General features: G+C 41.1%; 1 protein-coding gene across 15 annotated transcripts in view; it reads right to left on the reverse strand.

Moving 5' to 3' along the window:
- Positions 1-2510: 2510 nt before the first annotated feature.
- Positions 2511-16508, reverse strand: part of prdm16 (PR domain containing 16) — a 716909-nt gene continuing 702911 nt past the window's right edge. For 14 of the 15 annotated variants that reach the window (XM_043676051.1, XM_043676064.1, XM_043676050.1 and 11 more), the window contains 2 exons: positions 13108-13288; positions 2511-9173 (listed from right to left, as the gene is read on the reverse strand). In XM_043676051.1, coding sequence (XP_043531986.1) covers positions 9039-9173; positions 13108-13288 — 316 coding nt within the window. In that variant the 3' untranslated portion in view covers positions 2511-9038. The remainder of the gene's footprint in view (positions 9174-13107; positions 13289-16508) is intronic. The other variant, XM_043676062.1, reaches the window with a different exon arrangement.

The raw sequence follows: 16508 nt of genomic DNA on the forward strand, positions 1-16508 counted from the left end.
TCAACTTAACTCTTATTTCGAAGCTGTGTGCAAGTGTTGTGATGTTATTCCCTCTCACATTTAGTAACTAATAAACTCATTCTTCTGCTAACTCAAGAAAACCTGTTCAAATTGCCTCCTTTTAAAACATCATTTAGTCTGGAGGAAAGGATCATTTTTGCCATCAACTGAGAGGAAGGGGAGGCAATTTATCCCTTGTCCCCTGGGCTGGAAAGTTTGGGATATCCCATCTGTAACCAGCATAAATTGGGGAACTTTGCCTAAGGACTGTTGAAACACAAGGAAGATGGGAACATATCTGTGTGGTGACAAGGTAGAATAGTACAGCACAGGAACAGGTCATTTGGCCCACCACCATGACTGTGACAACCATGGTACCATTCTAAACTAATCCCATTTGCCTGTTCAGGGACTTTGGAGAAGGGCTAGTAGTTTGCAAAGGTGGTTTGGGGGGAGGGGGAGTTGTCAAAGGTTGTTTTATTGAGAGGAGTGATGATCATAGATTTAAAGTAGAGATGTTGGAGGGGAGGAGTAATATCCAAAGAGAAAAGGACATTAGCGAGTTTGGGGAAGATTTGTAGCTTAGGTTGAGGTTCTGGATGTAAGTTTGCTTGCTGAGCTAGAAGATTCATTTTCGGACATTTTGTCACCATACTAGGTAACATCATCAGTGAGCCTCCGGTGAAGCACTAGTGGTATGGCCCACTTTCTATTTATGTGTTTAGGTTTACTTGGGTTGGTGATGTAATTTCCTATACTTTTTCTCAGAGGGTGATAGATTGGACATTTCGACATTGGCTGGCGTACAGAACAGGAAAGGGAGTTGGAAAGGGAGGAAAGGTTAGTGGGAATAGGGTTAAATGAGCCGAAGACAAGTCTAGTGGACAAGATGAGTTCAGAGAGGGAATGGGGAGATAGGCGAGTAAATGGAGAAAGATTTGAGTTCAGGGCTAGAGCAGAGGCTGAACTACAGGAAGTTTTGTCAGTGGGAACTGCAGAGGAAGGTTAAAGAAGACTATGAACTCCTCACATTTATTGTTGGAGGGAAGAGTGACTAAACCAAGAAAGCACATAATCTGGTCAGTTCCTTGTTGTTTATGAGGCCTTACTTACACAAATTATCTGCCATGTTTCCTAAAGTCTCTACATGTCAATAATATTGTTATGAGGATGTGGGTGTACTTTAAGAGAGTTAAAAGCAGCAGAACTACAGGACAGAGCACCAAGTGTTCTCAATAAGGTAACAATGTAACACTTAGTCGAACAACTCGATTAGCTTGTTGCCTGGAGACAAAAACAAATTTGAACTTGGCCAATCAGTTTAAATTATACCCCCCAAAAATAGCAAACTCTAAAGACAGGTTGGGGAAGAAATTATAAATAGTGGTTAGTTAATTATTCTCTGTTATACTTTAAGAAATAAAGTTGTTAATTTCTATTTTAAATAGTCTTGGCCATTCAATTTTTTACAGATTACTGCATGGGATAAATCTTTTCTCGGACGCTGGTTTTAAATTTTGTAGGAGGGTTTACCCCATGTCGTAAAATATTTTGTTGACAATAAAGTTCTTGGAACGTTGTGAAAGATATTATACAAATGCAATTCTTCCTTTATAATGTTGACCCATAATGACTACGGATGAATGATCTTGGGCCTAATTGCTTTTGTTGCAAAGGGAAATTCTCAAATAATTACAGCAAACGGGCTTCCAAGAGTTAGTTGGTGATTGTTGTCTGGCCCACACCTGGTAGGCTGAAGGGCCTTTTTCTGTGCTGTCAACCTCCATAACTCAATTTGAGTTCATACAGCATTTTTCATAATAATGAAATATCCTCAGTGGCTTCACATGAGCATGATCAAACATTCAACAATACTGTGTGCAATTTGCCAAAAGCAGGTAACCAAAGATATGGGCAAAAAAAAATGGATGTTAAAGAATATCTTCAGGAAGAGAGAGAGAACGAGCAAGCATTGATGTCTCTATAGGAAATTACAGAGTCCAGTTGACATTGCTGCCACAGACACTAGAGTGATTAAAATAACTTCCCACAAGAGATGCAGCGATTTTGAAAACTTGTAATGTTGGAAAGCCTGCAGAGCTAGGAAGAGTCTGAGTCATGGAGCGATTTGGAAACAAAGATGAAGATTTTAAATTGTGGTGTGACTGGACCAGGAGCCAATGTCGGTCTGAGTGCAGGCTGATTACTAGGGTATTCACAGTAGAAGATGGAAGGCCGACTTGGAAAACACTGAAGTAGTCAAGTGTGAAGATAACAAAGGAAAATGTAAGTCTGACACTGAGAGCTTGATGCTTTGTCGGCTGAGGGCCACACGGCTCAGTGAATCTAAGATTGAACCATTGTGGATGATGTTGCAGCTCTTAACAAGGGGCAAAGCAATGGAAAACTGACATCTCTATTCAGATTATGTGCCTGTGTGTACGTTAAACGACTCTTTAACCACCTCAGACAGCCTTAGCAGTGAACTCATGAAAAACACACTGAAGCCCTTTTAATATAAAAAGCACACAGGTTTATTGCATATCAATCTTGTGTATAAATTCATTGTAGCATTTTGAAAGATTACATTTGGTATACATTCCTACTCTACATCATAAACATAGGAATCAGGTTGGATTTTTTTTTCATTTCTCCAGGTAATAACTGTATCACAAGCATCAAAATGAATGGATTTATTTTCTCTGTGAATCACTCACTTTCATTTTCCTATACTCTTGTCTCTCCCACAAGCAATGATTTGTGTGTGTGTGTGTATACATGTGTGTGTGTGTATGTATGTATATATGTGTATGTTTTATTTTGTGTTAAACTATTCAGCTTATTAACAAAACGCCCTGCTGTGTATGGGCAGTTAAAGACTCCTAACTTTGGACAATGCCTAACAACATATACAAGTAAGTGCATCCCTACAGTATTTTCATCACAAGAAACACACCAACAGCTAAACACAAGCCATGCACAGCCAATTTTTTTCCATTTTTTTGTTGAAGACGATTTTTTTAAAACTTATTGTAAGCAATATACAACCCAAACAGAAAGGAAACAAGCACCATCATTGTAATCCTTAAACATTTTCTGGTTAATGAAATCTAACCACTTACAATGACTATTTTTTTAAACACTACACAGTTTAAAATGTATAGAAATAAAAAAAAAAACACGCAATGATTTGTTGGGACATGTAAGGATAAAGCTAGGACATAAATAGAGATTGAGGCATATCTGGGGAGGAATGAATGGGTTGGGGAGGAGACAGCTTAGCTTTTTTATTTCCTTCATGTTGAACCTACCAGGGCTCAAATGATCAAAGCGAAGAAATAATACATTTGTAAATCACGTGACCTAATAGTGAACAGCAGAACTTGTGTCTGCTTCTCGTGTTTAGGGGACTGCTTTCCAACTTTGACCCTGAAATAGAACAGTAGTACATATCTTATTTTAGTCAAATTACCGATAAGACCACCTTCAGTCCTCCTCCATTCCCATCTCGCAGCCACTCTAAAGTTACAGTGGAAAGTTGGGAAAGAATTCAAGGATGTCAGTGAGATACATCACTGAGCCTGTCTCACTCTGAATATGAGTTACCAGGGGTCATCCATGCCAGGGAAGATATCCTTAGTGCACCGGGTGTCATGAAATCTTAACTATACTGCATTTATGATTCCTCCAGACAATGTGTTTATTAGAATTCTTCCCATATGAATGGCAAAGGTCAACTTGATGGATGAGTAGAGGAATACCTGAAGCTTCCATGGCAATAGATTTGCCTATTGATCACTGGGCATTTCCTAATGCAGCCATCAGTGCAAGGAATTTGCAAGTGCATCGTGCTGGGATTGACACATGCCTGACTCTAGGAGCAGTGGAATTTTCATGGAAAGTTTTCTAATCTTTCCTTAGTGCATTTGTGCCAACTGTCCTCCTTGGGGTTTACATTGGAAACCATTTTATAAAAAGTGAAACTTTTAAGCAACACATCAAGAATCAAAATGAGAATGATTCCAACATGAGATCACACCATTGTTAAAAATTTGCAAGACTAACAAAGGCCTAGCTGCCCAAAATCAATGGAACTCCTTTTAGTCATCAGGCTGGATGCATCTATTGACTAACACTTACTTATAGGTCAAAATAAACTCGAAGTGCTATATACACATATTGCCTGCTAATAGCAGACCTTGCAGGTAAGACAATTACCTTCCAGGGTCCACAGTCCAAATTTAAGGACACTAATATTAACATAAGAGCAAAGGAAGCCAGCCTGCAACTGGCAGATAGAAGCTAACTGCATATTACCTTGAAATGCACAAGGCACTCTACCTGCAAGTGTGAAAACAAACTGGTGAGAGTGAAATTGGACTTTGACAATGTAAATAGAAGTCAGGTGCAGTGTACAACATGCTGTGAAAATGGGGGTTGGTTAGCTCAGTTGGTTGAATGGCTGCTTTCCAGTGCAGAGTGACACCAAAAGCATGGGTTCAATTTCTGTACCAGTTGAGGTTACCATAAAGATCCCACCGTTCTCAACCCTAACCCTTGCGTGCAATGTGGTGACTCTCGGGTTAAACTACCATCAGTTGTCTAACTCTAATGAGGGAGCAGCCTTCTGGGATGATGGTGATATTACTGTTACGCCTTGACAACATGAACTCGCTGATGTCTAATTCCCACTTTCACCAAAGGCCAACTGCACCCTCAATAGATCAAAATGTAACCAGTGCTGTGAATCACTGGAAAAACAGTTTTCAAGTGTTATTATCATTGCTGGTGTATTTCTGGTATTTATCAAACACCAGCCTGTTATGCCTGGTAGTCATTGGTATGTGTGAGATTTGGCCTTTCTTCTTTAAGGCTATTTATCATTGGTCACCCTCTTTCAAGTGAGAGAATAGACCATTCTTCCTTGTGCTAAGCAAGAGCTACAGTCTTCCTTGGTATGTAAAGTCCAGGGCTGATTCCCCACGGAAACCTTAGTAGTGTTGTGAAGCAAAACTGTATTTGCCTGACAGTGAGCAAATACCACATCCCCCTCTGCCTTAAAGATCTCTAATCCTATTCACAGTGGATGACATATTAAAGGATCCTTGGTACATCTTCCCTATGCTCCATCACTCCAGTGTAAGAAAAGAATCAGCCTGAGTGTCATAGGAATGATTTGTTTATGAGGTAAGTTGCAGTGGAATGTTGGGCCTGTGCATGTTGTCTGAAATGTGCTGACTCACATTCTAAGTGCTAGTTGCCTTCCACGAGAATTACTAAATGGGGCAGGCGGTGTGATAAATGCAAAAGCCCGACTGGCTGACCAGCAGCCTCCAATTTTGATTTGATTTGTTACCATCATGTGTACCGAGGTACAGTGGAATGTGTTGTCTTGTGTGCTTCACAGACAGATCGTACTGTACAAGTGCATCAGGGTAACAGAGCAGAGTGCAGGGTACAGCTGCTGAGAAGGTGTAGAGAGAGATCAACATTAACATTAAAGAGGTCTATTCAGAAGTCTGATAACAGTGGGGAAGAAGCTGTTCTTGAATCTATTTGCATGTGCATGCAAAATTTTAGATCTTCTGCCTGAGGGAAGAGGTTGGAAGAGAGTATAACGAGGGTGGGAAGGGTTTTGGATGATATTGGTTGATTTCCCTAGGCAGCAGGAAGTAGAGGTGAAGTCAGTGGATGGGAGGCTGGTTTGCATGATGGACTGGGCTGTGTTCACAACTCTCTTCAGTTTCCTTCGGTCTTGTGAAGAACAGTTGCCAAACCACACTGTGATGCATCCCGATAGGATGCTTTTTTTCAATGATCAAAAGTAGCCAAAAAGATCTGACAATGGTTTGGTCTGAAACATTTCTTTAAAATTTTAGAGATCAAGGAGTAGCTACTATTTCTGGAACAGGATATTTTGATCAGATAAGACTGTAGCAAGACCTCAAAGTATGGCTTTTTATTTCAAGTAATCAAGGGTTATGGGGATAAGGCAGGAACAGGATACTGATTGAGGATGATCAGCCATGATCATAATGAATGGTGGTGCAGGCCCAAAGGGCAGATTGGCCTACTCCTGCACCTATTGTCTATAATTGTGATTAGAGGAAGCAAGCTCGCTAAAGATGATGGTGAAGGTGAGGAATGGGAGTGAAGAGTTGTGAATGAATGTTGGGGTAAGGAATGGAGTTTGGGAAAAATAATTTGGATGTGGAAAGAGGGTGAAGAGGTTAGGACAAAGTTAAAAGGGGAAGATAAGGAATGAAGTTGAGATAAGGAAGGAGAGTGAAAATGTATGAATAGAAGTGAAAGTGAGCAGTCAAGCTGTGAGCAGGCTAAGTGTGGAATAGTGGACAAGGCCTGTGGAAACCTAACAACTCAATGCAATGTGATGCATCATGAACCTCAGAGAGTTTCTGGAAAACCAGATCCTTTTGGGAGGGTCTGTTTGTCCTTTGTCTTTCTAAAATTATAAAAGTGCTCTTATCTAAATGAAAACATGTTGGTAAATCTCATAGGTGAGCTTTCCCACTTGCCCACCTTGGCTTCAGGTTAATTAAGAAGTTAGTTTACAACAACAACAAAAATGATCACCATATTCCTGGCCTTCTGAGAGGGACCAAGATGCTCCTCCTGATTCCCACCCAAATGCTTCAAAGTGCTTGTGTATAGATGTGACATGTATGGGACAGAATCAGCTACAGACTTCTCTTCAAAGATTTTCATTGTCTAGGCTTGACAGAGAAGAATGACCATTTGGGAGACATAGCTGTGGGCAAACAATGTCCACAGTATATTACTTGGCAAGTGTCAATACCTTCAAAATTCTTGTTCCGGTCATTGGGCAGAGTTATTTTCATAAGGGAATCTGAAATTAATCAAGATCATGCAGCTGAAGATTGGCTTCAAATTGAACAGGGTGACCTGCTATTTTGTTCCATGTATTTTAAACACTGACAAGGACCATTCCACCATCAGTTAACCTAATTCCACTCAGTGACATGGTTGCAATTCAATGATTGTCTATTCTCACCAAATAGTTGAATAGCTGTATAAGACAACTGTCTTAATCTGCTGAACAGCTCTCCAGGGAAGGGGCTGGATATTTCATAGCCAAGGAAAGGTGAAAAGTAAATATAGTTAAGTGGTATTTATTAACACGCATTGTATCAAAGGAAAAGCTATAGGATGAGACTGTAGGCATAAAATTGCCTCGTTATTACAGAGTATTGCTCATGACCTCCAACTAGGTGTTTTTCAATGAAGTGAAAAATGGATTCTTAAAAGAAACATCAGATTTGTACCTCACCTTGAACTGGGACAGCTTAATAAGAAATATTGCCCAGCACATGCATGAAGGCACCATCAAACTGCTTGGAAAGTTATTAGAAAGCAAGATTGTCTTGAGAAGGCAGGCTGCAGGATCCGGTTGGCCCATGTCAGATTGTTGCTCGGTCGCTTAAAGAAAAGGTAGAGTGTGTGTGAAACCATTTTGGAAAGAGGGAACAATGGCAACACGTACAACAGAAAAATATGGAATGTCACAGCTACAGAATTTATCAAATTAACTGGCTGCTTAAAACAGCAAAAGATAAACAGTTTTTTGAGGGGTTATTTTTGTACATTTACACTGCTGGCTTGGTTCATTACAACATAAATGGAAAAAAACCTAGGGACATGCCGACAATCGTGCAAAGTAATAATTGCATGGAACCGGTATCCTTCCTGATTACCTGAGTCCACAGTTGCTGAGAGGAATCAGTGAATCATTCAGCACCAACTTGAGTCACTTCAGGGGACAAAAGAAATTGCTGGCTTTTACACAAGTATTTACAGGAGCTTTTTCAAAGCAAAAGGTCTCTTTATTCTTTTAATTTTTTTCTTGATAATTAGTTGCCATGGAAACTACAACAGCCGAGGCCTATTCTCCTCTCGTTCTTCTCATTTGTTTCCTTGGAAAGAATTAAATCTAACAACAGGATCAGATCTTTTAAATAAAATACTGAGTTCAAAAAAAAATCGACCCCCACCAAACTCCCATCTCAAATGTTTGGCACTTTCACATCGCATGCCACACAAAAATGCTTACATTAAAAAGAAAAGAAATATAATTCACATTTTTGGAGGTTTTTTTTGTTACAAGCGGGGCATCTGCAAGGAAATTGTCTAAAGAATAAATAGCAAGGACATAAACACTAATGGACAGGAAGAAATTCAATAAAGCCTATGACTAAATAGAATAAACAAAAAAAAAACCAATTTGATTGTCTGGGAATCTGCAGCTAGAAGGACAACCTACCATGTTTGGCACAAGCAACTCTCTATTTAACAGTTATTATACAACATCATTACACAAAGTTTGGTCCTTCTCTAGGTAATTATATTAATATTTTTAAATCACTCTCGTGACAGCTAAGAGTTCAAGACACAATACTGTTTGTTATAGAAGGGAAATAATGCCTAGGAGAGAGATTTCGAATGAGGTTGGGGGAAGGAAGGTTGAGAGAATGCAGGCTTTTTTATTTACATGTTCATTATTGCAGAATTGACTCCCCTGCTTATTTCTACAAATAATTTAAATTAGAATAGAATACAATGATGCAAAGTAAGATGGGATATAGATGAACAAGCAGGATACCTTTATCAAGGGACGAATCTCTTTCTTCCCATAGCTTGACTGGCCCCTGTGTATTAATATTCTTAACTTCTTTATTTTAAGCTGCAGCCCCAACTATATATTTGTGCAAAAAAATTATATAACAGGAATAAATATCTTCGGGAATTTAAGGTCGGCAACATCATTCAGTTTCGACCGAAGGAATGAAAGTGTGTAAGGCCTCTTGAGGTCAGCTGAAGGGGGAGGTGGGGAGGGGGGAGGGGAGATGGAGGTATCTGAGCTTTCAGCAGCCACACCTTTTTGATGCCAGCATCCACAGCCCCCTACCCCACAACAGCCCCGCCCTGCCCAGCTACGTCAGGCCCACATCTCGCTTTGCTGGAGCTCTCTATCTCTCTGTCTCTCTCTCTCTCTCTCTCTCTCACACGTGGTTGATTTGATGAAAGGTTCCCGACTCCGGTGTAGCTCCTGCTATGTTCAGCCAAGCATCCAGAGAGTTCTGGGACGATGGATGGAGGGAAGCATTCTCAGAGAATGAAAGCATCATGGCATAAGTCTGTGGTTTCCAATTGGGGGAAGTGGAGAACAAAAGAAAGACAGCATTAATTGCACATCTATTAAATGGCAGCATTTTATACAATGTCATTTTAACCACAGAGGGCTAGCTTGGATGCAATTGGCGTAATAACCTTTTCTGCTGTGTTATTCTATGAATTTCTGAGGCATTGTCCTAATCGCCATCTGATAGTTCTATGGAAGATTGATGGCAACCCCAGAGAAAGTACAGAAATGCTGAGTAACAGATTATTGGAACACATGGAGCAAACCAACTCCTGGCCCTCTGTCCTCCTTTCACTCTGTCAGTATTAAAACATTGGGTATTATTCCAACTTCAGAGGAGAATGGCAGTGCTGTTATTTTAAGGCTATATATGGCTATCAATTGGAAACTTCCCCTCTTTTTCCCAGTGCTCCTGCCATCTTTCATTGCTCCTCTTGTCTGCTGGACAGGTCTATGCATACAGACTTATCAGTAAGTTCACATGTGATCTTTGTCCATGAATGACGGAGAATGTTGATGGGGGAAAGAGAAAAGAAATTCCAGTTGGACAGGTTACTCCAATCCCACCCTTTGCTAACCTGTGTTGGTAACGTAAAGTGGTCCTCAATCGATGGTAAGCAAAGAGCAGGAAACACCATCAATTTATCCCTCTGCCCTCCTTAACATCACGGCTGGGATCAACTAACTCAGTGCTGACTCATGTTAAAACCTTGCCTCGTATCCCATCAGGTGTTGTAACCATTTAGTTAACTGTTTAACTGAAGATTGTAGACTTGAATACCATCATTTGGACCCGAGGAGCCTGAATTTAACACTGTAAATGTGAGTGGGCTTTGTATTAGTTAAAATTTCACCTGAGGTCTATATGGATATGAAGTGGGAGAGAAGCTTTAATCTCCCTTGGTCCACAAATAATCTTTCAAAGTTTGTGAGACACTTGGTGGAAGGATTCGATTCTTTGTATTGTTGGGTGGCAATGAAAGGTGAAAGGCAATTGAGCCTATGTTATTGGATTTCTATACCACGGATGATACAACAAAAGGAACAATTGACAATAGATAGTTTCATAAAGCTTTTTGACACAGACATTCTCAGTTACAGTAAGATCCAGAGCTGTATTAGTGTATTAGTAAGAGGCAGATAAATGTTGAGGCATGCCCTGGTCTCATCTTTTATCCAAAGATGTTACTGTCTAACCCTGAGTCTATGGCAGTGACAAGTAACCCATAGACTGTCAGCTTATACACTGCGATTATCCAATACATGGAGAGTGACCAAGATTCCCTCGGCTAATTTCAGATTATCTTCCTTTGATTAATTACTACGCGTAAACAAAGTTTATACAGATTGTTCTGCTATAATGTGCATTTCGTTAACACAAATTCACTATAACACAATTGACGAACTGGGGACTGTTTCTAAAGCGCAAAGTTTTAAAGCATGTATTGGTTATAATGGGATTCCAGCCCCATTAGTTTAAATGGTGCTGCTATTAAACAGTTTTCTTATAATGCAGGATTGCATGAGAACGAACTCCCACCTTATAGCGGTACTTGTTTTCCCAAGTCCAGTTAAAATATTTTACCATTTATAAATACTATAATCCAAGACTCTAATAGGCTAAAATATGTTAACAATTGTGTAGATACAACTATTTAATCCATTTTCAGGAGTCCAGGAATAAACAAGGTCATCTTAAGAACATTTAGCCACATAAATTGCATCCTTTATTAAAAATCAATTCAAAAGATAAAAGCAAGATTGCATAAGCTTAAAATATAATTAATGGCAAGTTTTCTCTATCAGTAGAAGGACTATCATAGTATATATCCTATTGCTTAACATATATCACACCACTGTATAAACTGTATACTTCCCTCAGTGCGTGTTGTTTTGCTCTATCACAGTGTATCTTGTACCATTACATCCAGTGTATGTCACACTCCCCAATTACAGTGTGTTTATTATTGTTCTGACACATTATATGCCATTCTGCTCCATCACAGTGTACATCAAAATGTTCTCTCACTGCATATATATCATCTTGCTATGTCAGAAAGTCTGTTCATGGTTTATGTGGTACTGTTCCATCATAGTGTATATAATATTTCTTTGTCACAGTATACAATATACTGATAGTTCAGCAGTTCTGTATTCAACCTGTGACTCCAATTTTTACAATATCATTTACTTTGAAACGTATGCAGCTAAACTGTGTACTCTGCTGTAGTACTTTCATCTCTGAGTGTTACAGACTTTGTGGTCACAAACTACAGAGTTGGGATCACTTGGCAATCTGTATCAAAGCAGTTGTCTATTGTACACCTGGTCTCCATTTTGATTGAAGTGATTGGAAGCTAAAATTGGGAAAGATGTGTAATTGGCAGGAATCAACATTGCCCATTTAACTCCAACACCCAAATCAAAATGATCGATAGTAACTGCAGAGTTTAACTTTTAAGTTGGTTGCAGGATCAAAAATCGCATTCAATAAATCAAACCTCTAATCCATATTGACATGTGGGTCAAAGCCGAGAGTGAGTGAGTGTGAGTGAGTGTCAGTGTGTGTGTTCTGGTGCAAGTGTGTATATTCCTATGTGTGTGTGTGTGTGTTCCTGTTTGTTGGTGTTTCTTTACGTCTTTGTGTTCCTGTATGTGTGTGTTCCTGCACATCTGTGTTCCTGTAAGTCTGTGTATTCCTGTATGTGTGTGTGTGTTCAAGTACATCTGTGTGTTCCAGTACGTCTGTATACCTGGACATATGTGTGTTCCAGTATGTCTGTATACTGTATATCTGTGTGTTCCTGTATGTCTGTGTGATCCTGTACGTCTGTGTGTGTTCCTGTACGTATGTGTCTTTCAGTACACCTGCATTTCTGTACGCATGTGTGTTCCTGCATGCCTGTGTTCCTGTATGTCTGTGTGTTCCTGTACGTCTGTGTGTTCCTGTTCATCTGTGTGTTCTAGTATGCCTGTGTGTTCCAGTACGCCAATATTCCTGTACACCTGTGTGTTCCTGTACATCTGTGTGTTCCTGTATGGCTGTATTCCTGTATGGCTGTATTCCTGTACATCTGTGTTCCTGTATGTCTGTATTCCTGTATGTCTACGATCCTGTGCATCTGTGTGCTCATGTATGTCTCTATGTTCCTGTACATCGATGTTCCTGTGAGTCTGTGTGTTCCTGTCCATCTGAATTCCTGTGTGTCTGTATTTCTATACATCTGTGTGTTCCTGTGTGCCTGTATTCCTGTGCATCTGTGTGTTTCTGTGCGCCTACGTGTTCCTGAATGCCTACATGTTCCTGCGCGTCTGCGTGTTCCTGTACGTGTGTGTGTCCCTTTACGTGTGTGTCCCTGTACGTGTGTGTTCCTGTGTGTCCCTGTACGTGTGTATTCCTGCACATGTTCCTGTACGTGTGTGTCCCTGTACGTGTGTGTCTCTGTACATATGTATTCCTGTACGTGTGTGTTTCTGTACGTGTGTGTCCCTGTACGTGTGTGTCCCTGTACGTGTGTATTCCTGTACGTGTCCCTGTACGTTTGTTCCTGTGCGTGTATTCCTGTATACGTGTATGTTCCTGTGCGTGTGTGTTCCTGTGTGTGTGTTCCTGTGCATGGGTGTGTGTGTTCCTGTGCGTGTGTATTCCTGTACGTATGTGTCCATGTATGTATGTGTCCCTGTGTGTGTCCGTGTACGTGTGTCCATGTACGTGTGTCCCTGTACGTATGTATTCCTGTACGTGTGCATCCCTGTAAGTGTACATCCCTGTATGTGTGTTCCTGTGTGTGTGTTCCTGTGCGTGTGTGATCCTGTATGTGTATCCCTGTATGTTTGTGCTCTACTGCCAAGACTCAGCTTTGTGAAATAAACACAGTCAAAAATGTCACTCATCACTGAGAATGTGTGTCTGCTGTAGAATACCATACCTGAGTTTTAGCCTGCCTGTACAGTGTCTCTTTTATTGCTTCGGAGTCTAAGGTGGAATTAAAGACTGCGGCCTCTTTCACCTCGTACTGCTCCTCTGCTGCCTTACGTAGGTCCAGCCCCTTTGTGAAATTCGCTATCTGGTCCAAGGCCAGCAGGCCAGCTTCATCCTCAGCAATACACCTGTGCCAATGATCAGGGGGAGGGGGAAGGTGACCCCATGTTAGCCCTTCTGACCTCACACAACTCAGCCAATCAGAGTCAGCGCTGCTGGCTCAATCTTTGCATGCACATGCAAGGGTTGCACAGCACAATCCACATACACGGCAGGTTGACGATAGAAGGAGGTGCAGTGAATGGTGTCACCCAAGCATGATGGGATGGGGATGGGGATGTTTGTAGCATGATGACACACACAGTGAACAAAACACCAATAGGAGCGTCTTTACTGTTGCTGGTCCATTTTAAAGAGTTAAATGTTCATCATGCTGGCAAGATACTAGAGGTTTTACCAAGCCGTTACATCCGTGGCTCAGAGTGCAGTATGTGACTTTCATAGAATTTCTATCACTTCTTTAGTTAGGCACTACTTTACAATTGTGTTGGGTAAGAAATCTTTCTTTCTTTTCGAGATGTGAGTGATGTTGACAAGATCCATTTATCACTGATCCCCAGTTGCCCCAAAAGATGATTTTGGGCCTTCCCTTGATTGAGGTGAGTGCTCTCAAGGAGGTCTGTCTCTTGCCAATCCACATTAAGGCCTGTCTACAGAAGACATTCAATAATACGGTTCGATTTGCAATACTCTCCACTCCCAGAAGGAAAAAACAGTTCATTTTGGAAAATGAGACACACTGCTCAGACTCGTCTGGTATACTTTAACATGAAGGTCCAGTAACAAGCAGTGTGTTCATTTCCAAATATTACTTTTCTTTAAACTGACTTTTCCCTCTGGGCTTTCTTTAGCACTAGGGCCAAAGGGTGAGCATTGAATGAAAAGGTAGGGAAACAATCTGGGAAATTTTAGTGGTAAATCACTGAACTTTGGCCCTGGAAGGCTAAGAGTACAATTTCCACCATTACCATTAAGTACCTGAGAAGTAATTTGGTTAATTATACTTAGACAGATTTGGGCTTTTCTACACAGTGCCTGAGTAGGCCTGTTGGGTTTGTAGTTAATTGGAGTAACTGTGATCAGTTTCACATGCAGTTTGAATGACCAAATTTTAACATTTGAATTGTAATAATTGGTGTAACTGCATCCACTGGAATTTCATATTATGGGTGTAACTTTGATCATGTGTCTATGGAATAAATGTTGAGTGAAGGGCCTAGGCTATTGGGATTCTGGGTGGAAGTTAAAGTTTGTGACAATGGTCTCACCCACCAGCTGCATAAGGGCTCCATGAGCAGAAATGTCACCCCCTTCAACATGAGCTGCTGACTAATCAGAGACTGACAGGTCTCCATTGTCACTAGAGAGGGCCAGAAGCAACATGAGCCCAGGCCAAAGGTGAGTGTAGGTGGGGTGAGGATTGCAGGAAAGGGAGGGGGGTGAACCCTCTCCCCTCCCTTCCCAATGTTGAGCTCGTTAATCCAGCATGGAGTGCATTTGAGCAAGATAACAGCCAGTAGAACAGCAAGTAAAGTCAACATGGTGTGCTTTTCTAAGCTTCCCATGTGGAGACTCCCCCCCCACTTTGGAAAAGAGATGTTGCCCTTAAACGGGGTATTAATTACACAGTTAAGGTCCTCAAGGGCCCTTAAGCATCCAGGCCTGAGGGTCATCCACAAACCTTCAGTACCCACCCCCATATTTAATTGAACAGTGGGATACCCATCCTACACCCTCCCACGCAATCAAGTAGCCCCCCCCGCCCCCCCGACCTCCAAACACGTCACTGGGGTGGCATTAAATTCCTCCTTCTGCCTGATTAGGACTGAAACAGGCCGTGTAGTGTATGTGAGATTGAATCTTCGCCTCAAAGTCCTGCTAATGTCACATACTGAACTGTGAGATTCAGATGTAACATGGCAACATGCCAAAAACAAGTTTATATCTCTTGTATAGCAGAAAGCAGATCAAAACTGTTCGGTTAAATTGGATTTCGAGTAGACAATTATCTGAGCGTAATGTTGCAGAATTCAAAGACTAGTTTCAGCAAAATTGGAAACAAATTGCAAAGGCAATTGTGATTGCATCAGTCTCCTCTCACCGCTGGAGTATAGAATCCCCATGATGCCACTCTTGGTGCTTAATCTTTCAGACAAAGTTGTGACAGGCCAATTTAAATCTCTAGTCTTGATGGCATAAAATGGAGTCCACAGAGGATACAAACAGTCTGCAGATTCCAATTTAACTATATATATGTGTCACATTTTGACGTGCTTGGCATGAAATCTTCTGCAATTGCTTCTGATGTACAGAATACTTCAGCTTGCGGGTCTGAGCTGCCATGTTTGTTTGTGCGTATGTGAAGACTGAGGGGCTTTGAACAGCAGATTATATCGGTGCTGAGGAATGGAACACTCTCCCCATTTTAATCATCCTTTAACACTGTCACATGCTTCCAAACCAGGAACATAGTACAGATCAAAATACTGTACCATCACCTTCACCCAACATAAACTATTTGAAGATTTGAGAAAATGCAGGAAAAAGGGTGTAAGGGCTTGGCTGGATTGAGAATTGGATGTGGTACCACCCTGATTTGATTACAATGTACTTGTTATGACCTGACCCAATAGAGTCATACAGGAAGGAAACCTACCCTTCAGTCTAACTCAAGCATGGTTTCTCAAACTAAACTAGTCCCACTTGCCCCTTCCCTCTAAATCTTTCCTATTCACGTACCTGTCCAAATTTTTTAAAAATGATGTAATTGTGCCTGCATTAGATTATTAGATTAGATTGCTTACAGTGTGGAAACAGGCCCTTTGGCCCAACAAGCCCACACCGACCCTCCTAAGAGCAACCCACCCAGACCCATTCCCCTACATTTACCCTTTCACCTAACACTACGGGCAATTGACATTTCCTCATTCTGTACACACACCGCCTTCTGTGTGAAAAAGTTGCACCTCAGCCCTCTTTTAAAGCTTTCCCCTCTCACCTTAAACCTGTGCCCTGTAGTTTTGGAGTCCCCTACCTTGGGGAATAGGCCTTGGCTATTCACCTTGTCTATGCCACTCATTATTTTATACACCTCAAAAAGGTCACCCCTCAACTTCCTGCACTCTGGGGGAAAAAAGTCCCAACCTATCCAGCCTCTCCTTATAACTCCTGTCTCAGTAATATATTTACTGCTGCAAGAATCTGATCATGGATACTGAAAGGATCAGAAATAAAGTTCAGACAAATGTTCCTTCGAGGGTGGTGCAAGAGCCCTGAAGACCTTTGCAG

This window comes from Chiloscyllium plagiosum, chromosome 34 (assembly GCF_004010195.1).
Source record: "Chiloscyllium plagiosum isolate BGI_BamShark_2017 chromosome 34, ASM401019v2, whole genome shotgun sequence".
In the NCBI taxonomy this organism is placed as follows: domain Eukaryota; kingdom Metazoa; phylum Chordata; class Chondrichthyes; order Orectolobiformes; family Hemiscylliidae; genus Chiloscyllium; species Chiloscyllium plagiosum.